The sequence below is a fragment of the Oncorhynchus nerka genome, linkage group LG6, assembly GCF_034236695.1.
Source record: "Oncorhynchus nerka isolate Pitt River linkage group LG6, Oner_Uvic_2.0, whole genome shotgun sequence".
NCBI classification, from domain to species: Eukaryota; Metazoa; Chordata; class Actinopteri; order Salmoniformes; family Salmonidae; genus Oncorhynchus; species Oncorhynchus nerka.
Genome location: NC_088401.1, coordinates 76,926,426 through 76,949,125, shown reverse-complemented (window position 1 = coordinate 76,949,125; position 22,700 = coordinate 76,926,426). Strand labels below are relative to the sequence as shown.

At 43.4% G+C, this 22,700-nt stretch overlaps 1 protein-coding gene across 1 annotated transcript in view; it reads right to left on the bottom strand.

Annotated features, from left to right (window-relative positions):
• Positions 1-2,467: 2,467 nt before the first annotated feature.
• Positions 2,468-22,700, bottom strand: part of LOC115128127 (transcription factor COE1-A-like) — a 124,067-nt gene continuing 103,834 nt past the window's right edge. The window contains exons 12-16 of the mRNA XM_065019880.1: positions 20,665-20,730; positions 13,609-13,765; positions 13,175-13,354; positions 7,615-7,812; positions 2,468-3,900 (exon numbers count right to left, since the gene is read on the bottom strand). Coding sequence (XP_064875952.1) covers positions 3,869-3,900; positions 7,615-7,812; positions 13,175-13,354; positions 13,609-13,765; positions 20,665-20,730 — 633 coding nt within the window. The 3' untranslated portion in view covers positions 2,468-3,868. The remainder of the gene's footprint in view (positions 3,901-7,614; positions 7,813-13,174; positions 13,355-13,608; positions 13,766-20,664; positions 20,731-22,700) is intronic.

The following is a 22,700-nucleotide window of genomic DNA, read 5'->3' as shown; positions in this document are numbered from 1 at the left end:
TCACGCCAACCCCTCCTCGACCTGAACAGCATGGTGAAAGCCTCACGCCAACCCCTCCTCGAACAGCATGGTGAAGGCCTCACGCCAACCCTTCCTCGAACAGCATGGTGAAAGCCTCACGCCAACCCACCTCGATCTGAACAGCATGGTGAAGGCCTCACGCCAACCCCTCCTCAATCTGAACAGAATGGTGAAAGCCTCACGCCAACCTCTCCTCGAACAGCATGGTGAAGGGCTGACGCCAACCCCTCCTCGATCTGAACAGCATGGTGAAAGCCTCACGCCAACCCCTCCTCGATCTGAACAGCATGGTGAAAGCCTCACGCCAACCCCTCCTCGATCTGAACAGCACGGTGAAAGCCTCACGCCAACCCCTCCTCGAACAGCATGGTGAAAGCCTCACGCCAATCCCCCCTCGATCTGAACAGCATGGTGAAAGCATCACGCCAACCCCTCCTCGATCTGAACAGCACGGTGAAAGCATCACGCCAACCCCTCCTCGATTGCACAGCATGGTGAAAGCATCACGCCAACCCCTCCTCGATCTGAACAGCACGGTGAAAGCCTCACGCCAACCCCTACTCGAACAGCATGGTGAAAGCCTCACGCCAACCCCTCCTCAATCTGAACAGAATGGTGAAAGCCTCCCGCCAACCTCTCCTCGAACAGCATTATGAAGGGCTCACGCCAACCCCTCCTCGATCTGAACAGCATGGTGAAAGCCTCACGCCAACCCCTCCTCGATCTGAACAGCATGGTGAAAGCCTCACGCCAACCCTTCCTCGATCTGAACAGCATGGTGAAAGCCTCATGCCAACCCCTCCTCGATCTGAACAGAATGGTGAAAGCCTCACGCCAACCCCTCCTCGAACAGCATGGTGAAGTCCTCACGCCAACCCCTCCTCGATCTGAACAGAATAGTGAAAGCCTCACACCAACCCCTCTTCGAACAGCATGGTGAAGGCCTCACGCCAACCCCTCCTCGATCTGAACAGAATAGTGAAAGCCTCACAAAAACCCCTCCTCGAACAGCATGGTGAAGGCCTCACGCCAACCCCTCCTCGATCTGAACAGCATGGTGAAAGCCTCATGCCAACCCCTCCTCGATCTGAACAGCATGGTGAAAGCCTCATGCCAACCCCTCCTCGATCTGCACAGCATGGTGAAAGCCTCACGCCAACCCCTCCTCAACCTGAACAGCATGGTGAAAGCCTCACGCCAAACCCCTCCTCGATCTGAACAGCATGGTGAAAACCTCACGCCAACCCCTCCTCGATCTGAACAGCATGGTGAAAGCCTCACGCCAATCCCTCCTCGATCTGAACAGCATGGTGAAAGCCTCACGCCAACCCCCCCTCGATCTGAACAGCATGGTGAAGGCCTAACGCCAACCCCCTCAATCTGAACAGCATGGTGAAAGCCTCACGCCAACCCCTCCTCGATCTGAACAGCATGGTGAAAGCCTCACGCCAACCCCTCCTCAACCTGAACAGCATGGTGAAAGCCTCACGCCAACCCCTCCTCGACCTGAACAGAATGGTGAAAGCCTCACGCCAACCCCTCCTCGAACAGCATGGTGAAGGCCTCACGCCAACCCTTCCTCGAACAGCATGGTGAAAGCCTCACGCCATCCCACCCTCGATCTGAACAGCATGGTGAAGGCCTCACGCCAACCCCTCCTCGAACAGCATGGTGAAGGCCTCACGCCAACCCTTCCTCGAACAGCATGGTGAAAGCCTCACGCCAACCCACCCTCGATCTGAACAGCATGGTGAAGGCCTCACGCCAACCCCTCCTCGAACAGCATGGTGAAGGCCTCACGCCAACCCCTCCTCGAACAGCATGGTGAAGGCCTCACGCCAACCCCTCCTCGAACAGCATGGTGAAGGCCTCACGCCAACCCTTCCTCGAACAGCATGGTGAAAGCCTCACGCCAACCCACCCTCGATCTGAACAGCATGGTGAAGGCCTCACGCCAACCCCTCCTCGAACAGCATGGTGAAAGCTTCACACCAGCACCTGACAACACCCAAGTCTATCAACATGCAGTCTTCAAAATTCTCAAGAATAGAAAGTCTGATTCTATGTCCGGCAACAGCTTGAAGAAGCACAATGGAGCAATAAAGAGAAAAGTCGGGAAAAACAGACCAATAGAGAGAGAGAAAAAAAACAGACCAATAGAGAGAGAGAGAAAAAAAATGGACCAATAGAGAGAGAGAGAGAAAAAAAACGGACCAATAGAGAGAAAGAGAGAAAAACGGACCAATAGAGAGAGAGAGAAACAAACGGACCAATAGAGAGAAAGGTAGAGAAAAATGGAGCAATAGAGAGAAAGGTAGAGAAAAACAGACCAATAGAGAGAAAGAGAGAAAAACGGACCAATAGAGAGAAAGAGAGAAACGGACTAATAGAGAGAAAGAGAGACATTTTCAAATCAGGAAAAACTCTACTTTTATTAACCTACAAAATAAAATAAAGAATAGATAACATTTTGGGACGGGAAATAACAAATGGAAACATGTCTCGACAATACAGCACCAATACAGATACAAAATAAAACCTGTGAGATCACATTTACATAGTGGGTGACAAAACATAACTCTGTGACACGTATAAACTAACACAGAACAAGCTAGAATTAAGGTCAAGAAGCAATGCAAAATGTACACTTCCAAAAGAGAAATACATTATTTCAATGTGAACTTTATACAGAAATCCCTGTTTTGTCTCCAAATCCGTGATTCTCATTTTTGCAAAGTATAGATGATGAGAGCTTGACAGTGAAATGACCATCTGTGTCGAGAGCTGCCTTAAGACATATGAATATTTATATTATATTTAGAAGTAGAACTTTGGTAAAACAAAGTCAAATAAATAAAATAATAAACCCATCATTTTTTATATTTATAGACACAAATATGTTACATCAATTGTCATTCTAATCTGATATTTCATCAAACGTGTTTTCTGATTGAAATGAAAAGGGAATTGCACATCTCGTATTATATTTCTGTGATAAGTTAGCAGCAAAAATCTTTGTCAAAATTGTAGAGGTTATCTTTCAGCTCAGTGTGTTTGAGTCCTTTAAAAGGACAATCCATTTAAAACAACAACATAGTATGGACCCTGCCACTGTTTCAGTAAAAAGCTGAGAGATGGAGAAATGGAACCACTCTCAAATTCCTACACATGACTATGGATGCATCCATGATATGGACATTATCATTTGAACTGTGTTTTCGAGGCTATACAGTGTTTGTTTACAGTTACTAAATGTAAACTGATACAAGACAGCTTAGTTACAACCCATCTTAACTCCTATCCAGTCATGTCAGAGCTATCTACTCACACAAACCCTTATAGCCAATCAGCTTCAGTGCTGTTTGTATGTGTTACAGTCTGTAGGAAGGCATACAATAGATCTTAAACAATATAACTTAAACATTATACCAATAAATACGCATACAAATAAATGCTTTTGTCATGAGGTCAGTAATATTGTCACTCAATTGTGATGTGGACACGGTCATGAGACATCTTACAGTCCTTCCTCAATTAAATTACATTCAATTCAGTTTGATTCAATTCAGTTCGATTAAATTCAATTTAAATAACCATATTATTCGACTCCAAGGTGTGTCTGAGAAGGTTCACAAATTCACCAGGAAGGAAATGACATCAACAAATGTTATGTTTGTTGTTTTCTTCCTCCTTCTTCCTTCCAATGATATTCCTTCTAGAAAGGCCTGAGTTGAACAATTTAGAGTTCAGTGTCCTGTTCAGGTCCAGAGGGTTGGAGTGTGACACAGGGACACGTGAGACATGTTCTCTCCCCGTCAACATTCCCAAATCCTCAACGTTCACAGATCTACATGGATGGATCAATCATCCCGGGAATCACTGTTTGTGGGAAGAGAGGAAAAGGAGTGACACAGAGACAGAGAGAAAGAGAGAGAAAGAAAGAGAGAGAGAGAAACACACAGAGAGAGGAAGGTCAGTCTGTGTTTCATCCGTCATCAGAACAGTCACATAACGGCAAATGTGTTCCAGCATCTGGTGTACAAAGATCTCCCTCTCTCTCTCTCTCTCTCTCTCTCTCTCTCTCTCTCTCAAACCCTACCTTAATCAACCTCTCCCCTTAACTTCCCTTATTCTCCCTCTCAAACCCTACCTTAATCAACCTCTCCCCTTAACTTCCCTTATTCTCCCTCTCAAACCCTACCTTAATCAACCTCTCTCCTTAACTTCCCTTATTCTCCCTCTCAAACCCTACCTTAATCAACCTCTCTCCTCACTCTCAACTTCCCTTATTCTCCCTCTCAAACCCTACCTTAATCAACCTCTCTCCTTAACTTCCCTTATTCTCACTCTCAAACCCTACCTTAATCAACCTCTCTCCTTAACTTCCATTATTCTCACTCTCAAACCCTACCTTAATCAACCTCTCTCCTTAACTTCCCTTATTCTCCCTCTCAAACCCTACCTTAATAAACCTCTCTCCTTAACTTCTCCCTCTCTCTCACACCCTACCTTAATCAACCTCTCTCCTTAACTTCTCCCTCTCTCTCTCAAACCCTACCTTAATCAACCTCTCTCCTTAACTTCCCTTATTCTCCCTCTCAAACCCTACCTTAATAAACCTCTCTCCTTAACTTCTCCCTCTCTCTCAAACCCTACCTTAATCAACCTCTCTCCTTAACTTCTCCCTCTCTCTCTCAAACCCTACCTTAATCAACCTCTCTCCTTAACTTCCCTTATTCTCCCTCTCAAACCCTACCTTAATCAACCTCTCCCCTTAACTTCCCTTATTCTCACTCTCAAACCCTACCTTAATCAACCTCTCTCCTTAACTTCCCTTATTCTCCCTCTCAAACCCTACCTTAATCAACCTCTCTCCTTAACTTCTCCCTCTCTCTCTCAAACCCTACCTTAATCAACCTCTCCCCTTAACTTCCCTTATTCTCACTCTCAAACCCTACCTTAATCAACCTCTCTCCTTAACTTCCCTTATTCTCCCTCTAAAACCCAACCTTTTTTCTCTCCCTCCTCTCCTCACCCCTGTTCTCCTTCCCCCTCCTTCCCCATGACACCGAGGCTATATCCTCACTCCCCCACCCCCTTTATATGGAGACCACAGAGGGATTCCTGTCCTGCTCCACTCCACTAATTTTCTGCTTATGTCCTACGTGTCTCCAGCTCTGTGGGATTAAAGAAGGAGCTGTGTGTGTGTGATTCTGTGTGTCTGTGTGTCTGAGCAGCACACCGATGGACAGGTAGCTGTGGTTAGCTGTCATCAACATGAAGAGAGGAAGAGAGAGAGGGAGGAGAGAGGAAGAGAGGGAGAGAAGAGAGAGAGAGAGAGGAAGAGAGGGAGAGAAGAGAGGAGAAAGGAGAGAGGAAGCGAGGAAGAGAAGAGAGAGGAGAGAGGGAGAGAGGAAGAGAGGGAGAGAAGAGAGAGGAGAGAAGAAGAGAGGAAGAGAAGAGAGGGAGAGAGAGAGGAAGAGAGGAAGAGAAGAGAGAGGAAGAGAGCGAGGGAGGAGAGAGGAATAGAGAGAAGAGAGGAGAAAGGAGAGAGGGACGGAGAGAGCACCTCTATCAACCTGTATGGACCTTCTGGTAGACTAAAACAATGGATAGACCTTATGGCAGACTAAAGCAGTGGATAGACCTTATGGCAGACTAAAGCAGTGGATAGACCTTATGGCAGACTAAAACAATGGATAGACCTTATGGCAGACTAAAGCAGTGGATAGACCTTATGGCAGACTAAAGCAGTGGATAGACCTTATGGCAGACTAAAACAGTGGATGGTAGACTAAAACAGTGGATAGACCTTATGGCAGACTAAAGCAGTGGATAGACCTTATGGCAGACTAAAGCAGTGGATAGACCTTATGGCAGACTAAAGCAGTGGATAGACCTTATGGCAGACTAAAGCAGTGGATAGACCTAAGACTAAAGCAGTGGATAGACCTTATGGCAGACTAAAGCAGTGGATAGACCTTATGGCAGACTAAAGCAGTGGATAGACCTTATGGCAGACTAAAGCAGTGGATAGACCTTATGGCAGACTAAAACAGTGGATAGACCTTATGGCAGACTAAAGCAGTGGATAGACCTTATGGCAGACTAAAGCAGTGGATAGACCTTATGGCAGACTAAAGCAGTGGATAGACCTTATGGCAGACTAAAACAATGGATAGACCTTATGGCAGACTAAAGCAGTGGATAGACCTTATGGCAGACTAAAGCAGTGGATAGACCTTATGGCAGACTAAAACAGTGGATCGACCTTATGGTAGACTAAAACAGTGGATAGACCTTATGGCAGACTAAAACAATGGATAGACCTTATGGCAGACTAAAGCAGTAGTTCCCACATGATTCACTGTTTCCCTGCTGTCACCAACCTGAAGGATTTAGTTTTTTTTGGTATGACCCACAAAGTCAACACAACGGGCCTCTCTGAAAGGCTAAACCTTAAAGCTATTTTCAGCTAGCTTAGTATTAGCCACAACATACCACTGGCTTCCTCTGATCATATGAGAAACAACTGGACTAGAAGAAGACAAATACAGAGAAAGGGAAGTCCTGTGGACAAGGAAAGATGAGAAAAACCCCTGTGGAGAGGGAGTGATGGTGGATGGAGTGAACCAATATAATGAAGGCTTGATGGGCGATTACATGAAGAGAGAGAGAGAGAGAGAGCTAACATACTTCAGGAGAAGGATTGATGGGTGATGACATGAAGAGAGAGAGAAAGAGAGAGAGAGAGCTAACATACTTCAGGAGAAGGATTGATGGGTGATGACATGAAGAGAGAGAGAGAGAGAGAGAGAGAGAGAGAGAGAGAGAGAGAGAGCTAACATACTTCAGGAGAAGGATTGATGGGTGATGACATGAAGAGAGAGAGAGAGCTAACATACTTCAGGAGAAGGGTTGATGGGTGATTACACGAAGAGAGAGAGAGAGAGCTAACATACTTCAGGAGAAGGATTGATGGGTGATTACATGAAGAGAGAGAGAGAGCTAACATACTTCAGGAGAAGGGTTGATGGGTGATTACATGAAGAGAGAGAGAGAGCTAACATACTTCAGGAGAAGGATTGATGGGTGATGACATGAAGTGAGAGAGAGAGCTAACATACTTCAGGAGAAGGGTTGATGGGTGATTACATGAAGAGAGAGAGAGAGCTAACATACTTCAGGAGAAGGGTTGATGGGTGATTACATGAAGAGAGAGAGAGAGCTAACATACTTCAGGAGAAGGGTTGACGGGTGATTACATGAAGAGAGAGAGAGAGCTAACATACTTCAGGAGAAGGCCAGACCCTGAAGAGAGCTGGAGGGGGAGTCCACAAAAGACTGATCTACTGGAGGGGAGGAAGAGAGGGAGATAGAAAAGGGGGGAGAAGAAGACGAAGGGGGGAAATTGGGAGAGAAGGGTAAAGAAAACCACAGCATTATTATAAAAGGGGATAGGGGGTATCAAGAGAGGTATAGAGTTGTCTTGACTCCAGCTAACTCACCAACAAGCCATAGACTAATTGGCTAACTTTCCATAGACTATTTACTGCCTCGCTAGCATGTTAACTGGCCAACATGCTAGCTTACCTTGCAGGCCGTTAGCAATAGTGCTGGTGCAGGTGAGTGGAGGGGAGGTCTGCGGCCGTACGACGGGGGCGAAGGCGCTCTTCTGTTTGACCGCAGCAGACACCATGTTGGCCGGAGAGAAGGAGAAGATGCCCGAAGAACTACTGCAATTAGAGGGAAGATTGGTGGTGGAGGCCATGATGGGACTGGAGGGAACGACTGGAGGAGAGAGAAAGATAGAGAGGAGGACGGAGAGTGAGGAGGGAGGAGGAGAGTGAGAGAGGAGGGATAGTTAGGAGAGAGGGGAGGGAGAGAGAGAGAGAGGGAGAGAGAAGGGGCAGGGAGGAGGGAGAGGTTTGAGGGGAAGGGCAGGAAAGAAAGGAGGAACGAGGAGGATAGAGGAAAGATTAGAGAGAGGGACGGGAACAGAGGAGGGGGAGGCGAGAGGAACAGAAGGGGACTGGTCAACAGATGACAACAGGACTCAGTTCAGCTGTTATAGATATTACAGACAACAGGACTCAGTTCAGCTGTTATAGATATTACAGACAACAGGACTCAGTTCAGCTGTTATAGGTCTTACAGACAACAGGACTCAGTTCAGCTGTTATAGATATTACAGACAACAGGACTCAGTTCAGCTGTTATAGATATTACAGACAACAGGACTCAGTTCAGCTGTTATAGGTCTTACAGACAACAGGACTCAGTTCAGCTGTTATAGATCATAGACAACAGGTCTCAGTTCAGCTGTTGTAGATATTACAGACAACAGGACTCAGTTCAGCTGTTATAGATATTACAGACAACAGGACTCAGTTCAGCTGTTATAGATCATAGACAACAGGTCTCAGTTCAGCTGTTATAGATCTTACAGACAACAGGACTCAGTTCAGCTGTTATAGATCATACAGACAACAGGACTCAGTTCAGCTGTTATAGATCATAGACAACAGGACTCAGTTCAGGTGTTATAGATCATAGACAACAGGACTCAGTTCAGCTGTTATAGATATTACAGACAACAGGACTCAGTTCAGCTGTTATAGATATTACAGACAACAGGACTCAGTTCAGCTGTTATAGATATTACAGACAACAGGACTCAGTTCAGCTGTTATATATCTTACAGACAACAGGACTCAGTTCAGCTGTTATATATCTTACAGACAACAGGACTCAGTTCAGCTGTTATAGATATTACAGACAACAGGACTCAGTTCAGCTGTTATAGATCATAGACAACAGGACTCAGTTCAGCTGTTATAGATCATAGACAACAGGTCTCAGTTCAGCTGTTATAGATCATAGACAACAGGACTCAGTTCAGCTGTTATAGATATTACAGACAACAGGACTCAGTTCAGCTGTTATAGATATTACAGACAACAGGACTCAGTTCAGCTGTTATAGATATTACAGACAACAGGACTCAGTTCAGCTGTTATATATCTTACAGACAACAGGACTCAGTTCAGCTGTTATAGGTCTTACAGACAACAGGACTCAGTTCAGCTGTTATAGATATTACAGACAACAGGACTCAGTTCAGCTGTTATAGATATTACAGACAACAGGACTCAGTTCAGCTGTTATAGATATTACAGACAACCCAGTAGACTGGGACATTAGCTATTCCCAGAACATTAGCTAAGATTCCTATTAAATTCTAGTTATGGCTTTATTTAAAAATTATGATGATATCATTTAAAAAATATATATTTTTTCCTGATTAAAATGAAATATCATTGGAATGTTCTGCTAACATTCACTAAAATGCACAACATCTGTAACTACCACCACATAACATCCCCAAAAAGTTGTTATTTGGTTTCCTGGTAATGTAATAACACAACACACCAGTAATGTTTTCCCAGCAAACTAAAATTGGTTCTGTGAAAGTTCCCAGGACATTCGGTTGAAGCAAATGTTCTCATAATACCAAACTGTCCAGTCAAGCTGATGACTATACAATGGTTTTTATCAAACGTTCGCCTGATGTTGCAAACAGGTTGTTTCGTCTGCTCTTTAATGGTTCCCAGAATGTTTCATTAGGTTGTGCTAACAGCCTGGTGGGAACATCACAAAATATATCTTCCCAAAACACTAAAACTGTCCAGTTATGCGGTTGATTCGACACTGTTTATTTTAGGGGACAAAAAACATTCACCTGATGTTGCAAGAACGTTCCTGGAACACATTTAATCTGTTCTTTAAAGGTTCCCAGAATGTTTATTTAGGTTATGGGAACGTTGTGGGGATCTGACAAGAGAGAGGTTCCCAAAACACTAAAACTGTCCAGTTGTGCAACATTCAGTTAATGTTTGTATCATGGTGCACAACACCTTCCTTTGATGTTGCCAGAATGTTGACGTCACAGCCTTTTAGTTCTTTAAAGGTTCCCGGAACATTTCATTAGGTTATGGGAACAGTGTGGGTATATTACAAGACCAAAACATAGGTAACATAGGTTCCCAAAACACAAAATACCCTCAGTTACATTTCATAGCTCTGCCTGTCCAAATGGCAGCCTATATAGTACACATGGCAGCCTATATAGTACACATGGCTGACTATATAGTACACATGATATCCTATATAGTACACATGGCTGACTATGCAGTACACATGGCATCCTATATAGTACACATGGCTGACTATATAGTACACATGGCAGCCTATATAGTACACATGGCTGACTATACAGTACACATGACATCCTATAGAGTACACATGGCTGACTATATAGTACACATGGCATCCTATATAGTACACATGGCTGACTATATAGTACACATGGCAGCCTATATAGTACACATGATATCCTATATAGTACATATGACTGACTATATAGTACACATGACATCCTATATAGTACACATGGCTGACTATATAGTACACATGATATCCTATATAGTACACATGACATCCTATATAGTACACATGATATCATATATAGTACAAATGACATGCTATATAGTACACATGATATCCTATATAGTATACATGATATCCTATATAGTACACATGGCTGACTATACAGTACACATGACATCCTATAGAGTACACATGGCTGACTATATAATACACATGACAGCCTATATAGTGCACATGGTTGACTATATAGTACACATGACATCATATATAGTACACATGGCTGACTATATAGTACACATGACATCCTATATAGTACACATGGCTGTCTATATAGTACACATGCCATCCTATATAGTGCACATGGTTGACTATATAGTACACATGATATCCTATATAGTACACATGATATCCTATATAGTACACATGGCTGACTATATAGTACACATGGCATCCTATATAGTACACATGGCTGACTATATAGTACACATGACATCCTATATAGTGCACATGGCTGACTATATAGTACACATGACATCCTATATAGTACACATGATATCCTATATAGTACACATGGCTGACTATATAGTACACATGACATCCTATATAGTACACATGACATCCTATATAGTACACATAGCTCACTATATAGTACACATGACATCCTATATAGTACACATGACATCCTATATAGTACACATGGCTGACTATATAGTACACATGGCATCCTATATAGTACACATGACCTCCTATATACACTTGGCTGACTATATAGTACACATGACATCCTATATAGTACACATGACATCCTATATAGTACACATGACATCCTATATAGTACACATAGCTGACTATATAGTACACATGACATCCTATATAGTACACATGACATCCTATATAGTACACATGGCTGACTATATAGTACACATGGCATCCTATATAGTACACATGACCTCCTATATAGTACACTTGGCTGACTATATAGTACACATGACATCCTATATAGTACACATGACATCCAATATAGTACACATGGCTGACTATATAGTACACATGATATCCTATATAGTACACATGGCTGACTATATAGTACACATGGCATCCTATATAGTACACATGGCATCCTATATAGTACACATGGCTGACTATATAGTACACATGGCTGACTATATAGTACACATGGCTGACTATATAGTACACATGACATCCTATATAGTACACATGACATCCTATATAGTACACATGACAGCCTATATAGTACACATGACATCCTATATAGTACACATGACATCCTATATAGTACACATGACAGCCTATATAGTACACATGACATCCTATATAGTACACATGATATCCTATATAGTACACATGGCTGACTATATAGTACACATGACATCCTATATAGTACACATGACATCCTATATAGTACACATAGCTGACTATATAGTACACATGACATCCTATATAGTACACATGACATCCTATATAGTACACATGGCTGACTATATAGTACACATGGCATCCTATATAGTACACATGACCTCTTATATAGTACACTTGGCTGACTATATAGTACACATGACATCCTATATAGTACACATGACATCCTATATAGTACACATAGCTGACTATATAGTACACATGACATCCTATATAGTACACATGACATCCTATATAGTACACATGGCTGACTATATAGTACACATGGCATCCTATATAGTACACATGACCTCCTATATAGTACACTTGGCTGACTATATAGTACACATGACATCCTATATAGTACACATGACATCCTATATAGTACACATGGCTGACTATATAGTACACATGGCATCCTATATAGTACACATGGCTGACTATATAGTACACATGGCTGACTATATAGTACACATAGCTGACTATATAGTACACATGGCTGACTATATAGTACACATGACATCCTATATAGTACACATGACATCCTATATAGTACACATGACAGCCTATATAGTACACATGACATCCTATATAGTACACATGACATCCTATATAGTACACATGACATCCTATATAGTACACATGACAGCCTATATAGTACACATGACATCCTATATAGTACACATGACATCCTATATAGTACACATGACAGCATATATAGGGCTCTACCTTTGACCAGGCCACATAGGCCAGTATGTAGGCAATAGAGTGCCATTTTCCACTTATGAAGGAGGTCTAACACATCATTTAATGACAACTGGAAGTAGTAAGCCGGCCAGCAGGAAGGTATTGATCAAAAGTGTCTGCATTGTGTGTGTGTGTGTGTGTGTGTGTGTGTGTTTGATTGAAAGTGTCTGCTGTCATCGATGGTCCATTTGAGCATGTTAAAATACGTGTTAACATTCAAGAGAATTAAAGAGCTGGGATTGAAATGCTTCTCCTGCAATTAGTTTATTGATTTAATTAAGCGTCTTTAATGTAGAGGGGAGGAGGAGAGATAATGAGAATAGCCATTATAGACATAAAGGACGCTCTTAATGAAACCAATGGTCTTTCACCGCCCCTTTCTTTTTCATTGTACATTTCTCTCACCAATAGCTCTCTCTTTTTATTCTAGGGCATAGCATGTAGGGCACAGGGTATAGTGTGGAGGGTTCATTGTGGCACTCAATGGTACATAGTGTGGAGGTTTTAGTGTGTAGTGTGGACAGTGTAGTGTGGTACTCACTAGCGTAGGGTGAGTTGGCGGCTGACCCGTTGAGGAAGTTGGGTGAGGTTCCTAGCGTGGTCATGCCAGAGTCAGTGTAGCCATTCATGCTAGTGGAAACAGAGCTGTAGCTGGTCTGCTGTGGAGTGGTGCTGGGGACATAACCATGAGGAGATGCACTGCTGCTACTCCTACTGTAACCTAGAGGTAGGGAGGGAGAGGGGAGACGAGGGGGAGAGAGCGAGCGAGAGAGGAGGGGGGAGAGAGTGATACAGAGAGGAGGTGGGGATGGGGGAAGAGAGAGGAGAGAGAAAGGGATAGAATTATGAAGAGAGAGATAAATAAAAAGAAAAAAAGAGACAGAGAGAATGAGACAAAAATATAAAACAGTTATAAGTAGTTTTCATACATTACACAAAACCATTTAACTTCCTGGTTCCTATGTTATGGCTCACCCTGATTGGCTGTCTGTGTGACTTCTGACCCGGGGAAGGAGTTGACGGCCATCATGCTGGCGTGGACGGAGCCGCTGCCTAACAGCTGGTTGTGGCCGCGTGGCACCGTCGTATACAACACCTCTGCCATGTCAGCTGCCCGCTTCAAAATCATCTCCTGACAGAGAGAGGGAGGCATGTCAGATTCCATTTAATGGAATAGAAAATAATATAATTAAATGCAATAAAGTTATTCTATAAGGCTGAGTTGTTTATTTTCTTCTAACTACGTCTCTCAAAGAGTGCAGTGTGTAAAGTCAGAACAGTCACTGCCTGTCACCAAGGGAGTACCCCAAGGCTTGATCCTAGGCCCCACCCTCTTCTCAATTTACATCAGCAACATAGCTCAGGCAGTAGGAAGCTCTCTCATCCATTTATATGCAGATGATACAGTCCTATATGCAGCAGAACCCTCCCTGGATTTGACTTTAAACGCTCCACAACAAAGCTTTCTTAGTGTCCAACAAGCTTTCTCTACCCTTAATCTTATTCGGAACACCTCCAAAACAAAGTTCTTGTGGTTCTGTAAGAAGAATGCCCCCTCCCCACAGGTGTTACTACTACCTCTGAGGGTTTAGAGCTTGAGGTAGTCACCTCATACATGTACTTGAGAGTATGGCTAGATAGTACCCTGTCCTTCTCTAAGCACATATCCAAGCTGCAGGCTAAGGTTAAATCTAGACAGTCCCCAAAGCACACACATCTCCAAGTCACTCCTCTTTTCAGTTCGCTGCAGCTAGCGACTGGAACGAGCTGGTCAGTTTTATCTCTACATTCAAAGACTCAGTCATGGACAGTCTTACTGACAGTTGTGGCTGCTTCATGTGATGTATTGTTGTCTATACCTTTTTGCCCTTTGTGCTGTTGTCTGTGCCTAACAATGTTTGTAGCATGCTGTGTTGTCATGTGTTGCTGCCATGTTGTGTTGCTACCATGTTGCGGTGTTGTCTTAGGTCTCTCTTTAAATCAAATCAAATCTTATTTGCCACATGCGCCGAACACAACAAGTGTAGACCTTACCGTGAAATGCTTACTTACAAGCCCTTAACCAACAGTGCAGTTCAAGAAGAAGAAAATATTTACCAAGTAGGCTAAGATAAGAAGTAATAATAAAAAGTAACACAATAAGAATAAGAATAACGAGGCTATATACAGGGGGCACCGGTACACCGGTAATCTGTACATGTAGGTGGGGGTGAACTGACTAGGTAACAAACAAACAGCTAATAGAGAAGGAAGATGGCGGACTGAACCTAGTTATGTAGAGCACCTCAAGATAAAAACGTCATATTCAAAATCGGTAAGTTAGACTAAATATTAAATAACCTGACCTAGTGAGATATACATGGCGTAGGCTTAATCAAGCTAGTAGTCTTGACTGCTTTCTTATGTCATTCTCTCTGGCACCAAAACTTTAAAAAGTGTTGATAGTGGACCGAATGGGGTCTGATCATCACATAATTGGCATATATATTACTCTTACAGAATTTCCACGTGGGCGAGGATATTGGAAATTTAATCAAAGCCTACTTGATGAAAACGAAAAACCATAATTTGCAAATAAATTCATTAAAAATCCTACAATGTGATTTTCTGGATTTTTTTCCATTTTGTCTGTCATAGTTGAAGTGTACCTATGATGGAAATTACAGGCCTCTCTCATCTTTTTACACAATTGATGGCTGACTAAATACTTTTTTTTGCCCCACTGTAGGTACAGCAGATCCCCTTATTGTATGGGACACTTATAAATGTGCCTTTAGAGGCCATGCAATTCAGTACTCATCTATAAAACAAAAGCAATTTAGATTAAAAGAGTCCATATTAACAAAGGAAATTGAAGGACTAACAGTACAGTTTGTATATAATGAATATGAATTTGGATGGAAGAAATGATTCAATATTAAAGCACCTCTCACGAAAGGCATGTAGACTTAAATCCAAACTGGTTTTCTAGTAAATTGTTAGGAATGTCTCACCCCATGTTCAAGAATGCCATTTTCCCCTTTATTCAGATTACACCTGCCCACTTTCAGTTGTTTGAAAAGAAAATAATCTCCAAAATATTGTTATTTTTTAAACAAGCCTTAGAAAGTTGGTTGCAATTCCAGTTTAATCCACCTGAAAAGACAGAACAAATAATACAACAAATATTATTGTTAAACTCAAATATACCAATTGAGAAAAAATGTTTAAAAAAGGTATCATTTTAGTGAATGATATTATAAATAGGACTGGTGGATTTACAGTTGAAGTCGGAAGTCGGCTAAGACATCTACTTTGTGCATGACACAAGTCATTTTTCCAACAATTGTTTACAGACAGATTATTTCACTTGTAATTCATTGTGTCACATTTCCAGTGGGTCAGAAGTTTACATACACTAAATTGACTGTGCCTTTAAACAGCTTGGAAAATTCCCAAAAATGATGTCGTGGCTTTAGAAGCTTCTGATAGGCTAATTGACATAATTTGAGTCAATTGGAGGTGTACCTGGGGATGTATTTCAAGGCCGACCTTCAAACTGAGTGCCTCTTTGCTTGACATCATGGGAAAATCAAAAGTAATCAGCCAAGACCTCAGATAAAAGTTTGTAGACCTCCACAAGTCTGGTTCATCCTTGGGAGCGATTGCCAAACGCCTGAAGGTACCACGTTCATCTGAACTAAAAATAGTACGCAAGTATCAACACCATGGGACCACACAGCCGTCATACCGGTCAGGAAGGAGACACGTTCTGTCTGCTAGAGATGAACATACTTTGGTGCGAAAAGTGCAAATCAATCCCAGAACAACAGCAAAGGACATTGTGAAGATGCTTTTTAAGTGGGAGAACTTGCACAATTGGTGGCTGACTAAATACTTTTTTGCCCCACTGTATATAGATATGTGCATGTATGTATGTACTGTATGTATATATGTGTATATGTATGAATGTTTATGTATGTATATGTATGGGTATGTATGTATATTTATATGGATATATATTTACCTAAGAAAGATATGGGGGATTGGAAATGATGCAGACAATTACATTGATGGAAGCAACAATCTTTCCACAATATTAAGCTGATCCACCCCCTAGAAAAAACCCCAGAGAGTAACAGTGTACAAGGGGGAGTCAATGTAAATTGTCCGGTGGGGATTTTTATGAAGTGTTCAGCAGTCTTATGGCTTGGGGGTAGAAGCTGTTGAGGAGCCTTTTGGTCCTAGACTTGGCGCTCCGGTACCGCTTGCCGTGCGGTAGCAGAAAACAGTCTGTAACTTGGGTGACTGGAGTCTCCGACAATTTTCTGGGCTTTCATCTGACACCGCCTTTTACATAGGTCTTGGATGGCAGGAAGCTTGGGCCGTTCGCACTAGCCTCTGTAGCGCCTTACGGTCAGATGCCAAGCATTTGCCATACCAGGCGGTGATGCAACCGGTCAGGATGCTCTCGATGGTGCAGCTGTAGAACCTTTTGAGGATCTGGGGACCCATGCCAAATATTTTCTTCCGAGTGAGAAAAGGTTTTGTCTTGCCCTCTTTACGACTGTCTTGGTATGTTTGGACCATGATAGTTCGTTGGTGATGTGGACACCAAGGAACTTGAAACTCTTGACCCATTACACTACAGCCCCGTCGATGTTAATGGGGGCCTGTTCGGCCAGCCTTTCCTGTAGTCCACAATCAACTCCTTTGTCTTGCTCACATCGAGGGAGAGGCTGTTGTCCTGGAATCACACTGCCAGTTCTCTGACCTCCTCCCTATAGACCATCATGGGCAGTCATGGGTGAACAGGGAATACAGGAGGGGACTAAGTACACAACCCTGAGGGGCCCCAGTGTTAAGGATCAGTGTGACAGACATGTTGTTGCCTACTCTTACCACCTGGGGGCGGCCCGTCAAGAAGTCCCCGATTCAGTTGCAGAGGGAGGTGTTGAGTCCCAGGGTCCTTAGTTTAGTTATGAGCTTTGTGGGCACTATGGTGTTGAACGCTGAGCTGTAGTCAATGAACAGCATTCTCACATAGGTGATCCTTTTTTCCAGGTGAGAAAGGGCAGTGTGGAGTGCGATTGAGATTGCATCACCTGTGGATATATTGGGGCGGTATGCAAATTGGAGTTGGTCTGTTGATGCTGTTGATGTGAGCCATGACCAGCCTTTCAAAGCACTTCATGGCTACCGACGTGGGTGCCACGAGGCGGTAATCATTTAGACAGGTTACCTTCGCTTCCTTGGGCACAGGGACTATGGTGGTCTGCTTGAAACATGTACAGTTGACGTCGGAAGTTCACATACACTTTAGTCAAATACATTTAAACTCAGTTTTTCAATTCCTGACATTTAATCCAAGTTAAAATTCCCTGTTTTAGGTCAGTTAGGATCACCACTTTTAAGAATGTGAAATGTCAGAATAATAGTATTTATTTATCACATTCCAGTGGGTCAGAAGTTTACATACACTCAATTAGTATTTGGTAGTATTGCCTTTAAATTTTTTAACTTGGGTCAAACGTTTCGGGTAGCCTTCCACAAGCTTCCCACAATAAGCTGGGTGAATTTTGGCCCATTCCCCCTAACAGAGATAAAAAACGGAGTCAGGTTTGTAGACCTCCTAGCCCGCATACACTTTTTCAATGTTCTATGGGATTGAGGTCAGAGCTTTGTGATGGCCACTCCAATACATTGACTTTGTTGCCCTTATGCCATTTTGCCACAACTTTGGAAGTATGCTTGGGGTCATTGTCCATCTGGAAGACCCATTTGCGACCAAGCTTTAACGTCCTGACTGATGTCTTGAGATGTTGCTTCAATATATCCAAATACTTTTCCGTCTTCATGATGCCATCTATTTTGTGAAGTGCACCAGTCCCTCCTGCCACCCCCGTGCTTCACGATTGGGATGGTGTTCTTCGGCTTGCAAACCTCCCCCTTTTTCCTCCAAACATAACGATGGTCATTATAGCCAAACAGTTCTATTTCTGTTTCATCAGACCACGGGACATTTCTCCAAAAGGTACGATCTTTGTCCCCATGTGCAGTAGCAAACCGTGGTCTGGCTTTTTTATGGCGGTTTTTGAGCAGTGGCTTCTTCCTTGCTGAGCGGTCTTTCAGGTTATGTCGATATAGGACTAGTTTTACTGTGGATATAAATACTTTTGTACCTGTTTCCTCCTGCATCTTCACAAGGTCATTTGTCTCTAGAGGCACCAGTTAAGCCAGTGTGGGGGTTGGAACAAAAGGGCTATCTAAGGCATATTGGACAGGGGCATTTGCAATAGGGCTATTGACGTTGTGTAGCCGAGTGATCATAGGGTCCAAAGAGTAGCAGATGAGTCAGGGAGCCAATTCCGTCGTGATGAAATCAGACAGGGGCCTCCAGATGGGCATCGGCATTAATGGAAGCGTCCAGGCCAGACCAGTTGGCAAAAAGCGTCCCAGGCCAATTGGCAAAAGAGGTATTGTAGCCCAATAATTGGCTGGTGGACCTCTTTGGCTAGCCGGGAGATGGGCCTAGCTCGAGGCTAGCACCAGCCTAACTGGTCCTTGCTTCGGGACAGAGATGTAGCTAGCTAGCTAGCTGCAATGATCCGGTGTAAAGGTTCAGAGCTTGCGCTGGGAATCCTGAGATTTTGTAGAGAAAAAGCAGTCCAATATGCTCTGGGTTGATATCACGCTGTACAGACTGGCAGGAATTGTCCGAGTTAATGGTGAGGACCGCTAGAAGTGGCTAACTGACTACTAGCTAGTAGCCAGTTAGCAGGCTAGCTTCTGATGGGGGTTCTGGTTCTAAAGTATAAAAATAGCAGATCCGTACCACATTGGTTGAGGTGGGTTATAGGAAAGTATATTCAGTCCGTAGATGAAAAGTGAGATTAAAATATATGCAATATATACATGAAGAAAACGATATAAACATGGGACAGGACGGGAAAAGACAAAAACACACGTCCGACTGCTACGCCATCTTGGTTTTGTCTTAGGTCTTTCTTTATGTAGTGTTGTGGTGTTGTCTTAGGTCTCTCTTTATATGGTGTTTTGGTGTTGTCTTAGGTCTCTCTTTATATTGTGTTGTGGTGTTGTCTTAGGTCTCTTTATATTGTGTTGTGGTGTTGTCTTAGGTCTCTTTATATTGTGTTGAGGTGTTGTCTTAGGTCTCTCTTTATATTGTGTTGAGGTGTTGTCTTAGGTCTCTCTTTATATTGTGTTGAGGTGTTGTCTTAGGTCTCTCTTTATATTGTGTTGAGGTGTTGTCTTAGGTCTCTCTTTATGTTGAGGTGTTGTCTTAGGTCTCTCTTTATTGTGTTGTGGTGTTGTCTTAGGTCTCTCTTTATATTGTGTTGTGGTGTTGTCTTAGGTCTCTCTTTATATTGTGTTGAGGTGTTGTCTTAGGTCTCTCTTTATATTGTGTTGTGGTGTTGTCTTAGGTCTCTCTTTATATTGTGTTGAGGTGTTGTCTTAGGTCTCTCTTTATATTGTGTTGAGGTGTTGTCTTAGGTCTCTCTTTATATTGTGTTGAGGTGTTGTCTTAGGTCTCTCTTTATATTGTGTTGAGGTGTTGTCTTAGGTCTCTCTTTATATTGTGTTGTGGTGTTGTCTTAGGTCTCTCTTTATATTGTGTTGTGGTGTTTTCTTAGGTCTCTCTTTATATTGTGTTGTGGTGTTGTCTTAGGTCTTTCTTTATGTAGTGTTGTGGTGTCTCTCTTGTTGTTGTGTGTTTTGTCCTATATCTTTAATCCCAGCCTCCGACCCAACGGGAGGCCTTCTGGTAGGCCAACATTGTAAATTAGAATTTGTTCTTAATTGACTTGCATAGTTAAATAAAGGTTACATTAAAACACATAAAACAAAATGTACTGAGAGGAGGGAGAGGCAAAACCTGGTTAATAGATTCATCAAATGTTTTCTGTCCTCCTCCTCACTTCGCCCATACCTTTCCTTATCCACCTCCACTCTTCCCACTGTCAGGGTGAGGGATGGGGATCTGTGTTTTTGCATGTGTGGGAACATTTTGTGTGTGTGTGTGTGTCTCACCTGGTTATTATGTGGCATCCCGTAGAGCGCTTCTACCAAGTCTGCCGCTCTCTTTAGAATGACTTCCTGTGGAGGAAGAGAGAATGGGGGGGGGGGGGGGTGAATACGAAAATCTTCACAGAGCTTTACTCCATTTTATTACACATTGTGCTATGAATGCAGGATTGAGGGATGGAAATAAAGAGGGAGAGCAGAGGAGAGGAGAGGGAGACAGAGAGAGAGAGAGAGAGAGAGAGAGAGATTCTACCTCTGAATAAAACATGGGTCTCTCTCCATTATTCAACCATCAACAAGCAATCCTGTCTACATCTTCCCTCAGCTTAACCTCTAGAAGGATCATCCATCAATTCATTTAACACACTACATCACTAGCTGACACACTAACACTACACAACCTACCTATGACACTACACAGCTTGCCTATGACACTACACAGCCTGCCTGTGACACTACACAGCCTGCCTATGACACTACACATCACAGCCTGCCTATGACACAGCACAGCTTGCCTATGACACTACACAGCTTGCCTATGACACTACACAGCCTGCCTATGACACTACACAGCCTGCCTATGACACTACACAGGCTGCCTATGACACTACATAGCCTGACTATGACACTACATAGCCTGCCTATGACACTACACAGCCTGCCTATGACACTACACAGCCTGCCTATGACAGCCTCTCTATATACCTGTAATAGTCTGTAATCTGTAGTACCCTAATCTCTGCCCTGTGATTATCCTATCAACCCTTGCCATCTAAATCAATACACACAAACAGTGTGTGTGTGTGTGTGTGTGTGTGTGTGTGCGTATATGTGTGTGTGTGCGTATATGTGTGTTTGTGAGTGTGTGTGATGTAGACATTTTGAGCCTTGTAAAACCCTTTTTAAAAATGAATGTGCCGGGGCCAGGAAATGTGCTGGAGGAGCGACAAACAGAAAATTGCTCTCCCCCCTGAGTGTATCCCTCCATCTCTCTCTCTCTCTCTCACACACACACACACACACACACACACACACACACACACACACACACACACACACACACACACACACACACACACACACACACACTGTGTTCACCCCCAGTCTGTGTCAAGTGTGTGTTTCGCTGTGAACAAGCCCGGAGCATGTGTGTGCTCCCACCCCGACACACACACACAAACACACGCTCACAGGACATGCCAGGAGGGTCAGCAAAGCAATAAAGATTGTGAAGCGCTGTCCAAGGTGCTAAATTCACTCAATAATGGGAGTTCTACTTCTGTCTTACCCTCCCATTACCAGATCTATACAAAAGAGAGGGGGAGCGGAGGAAGGAGAGAGGGAGAGAGAATGAGATATGTATGGGAGGGGGGAAAAGAGAGAGGGGTGGGGGGGACAGGGAAAGAGGGCGATCGAGAGAGGTGCCCTATCTCATCAGTCCGCTCTAGGTGATTGAGAGACATGGGGTCCCAGGCAAGGTAAGTGGATCTTTAGTATGTATGCTCTCTCTCTCTCCTCTCCTCGTTCCCTTCTTTTCCTTGCCGCCCCATGCCTCCCAGGGATAACTAGATGGACGGTTGGAGGGAGGAGAGAAGGAGGAGGGGAAATGAGGGAAGAGTATTAGGGTACAGACAGAATCCCCACTGTGAGCTGTAAGGAGGAGAGCACCACTCCCTCCCCCTCTCCCTCATTCCATCTCTTCATCTCAGTCTCTTTATCCCCTACGTATTCCTTCCCTCATTCCATCTCTTCATCTCAGTCTCTTTATCCCCTACGTATTCCTTCCCGTATCCATCTCTTTTGCTCTCCCTCTCCCTCTCTCTCTCTCTCTCCCTCTCTCTCTCTCCCTCTCTCTCTCTCTCTCACTCTCTCTCTCTCTCTCTCTCTCTCTCTCTCTCTCTCTCTCTCTCCCTCTCTCTCACTTACTTTCTTCTCATCCCCTGTTCTGTCTGTCTAGTCCTGGGGTCTGATGAGTTAGTCAAGTGATTATGAGTCACTCTAAAGATAATCACAGAAATGTTGTTAGTTGCTCTTTGTCCATA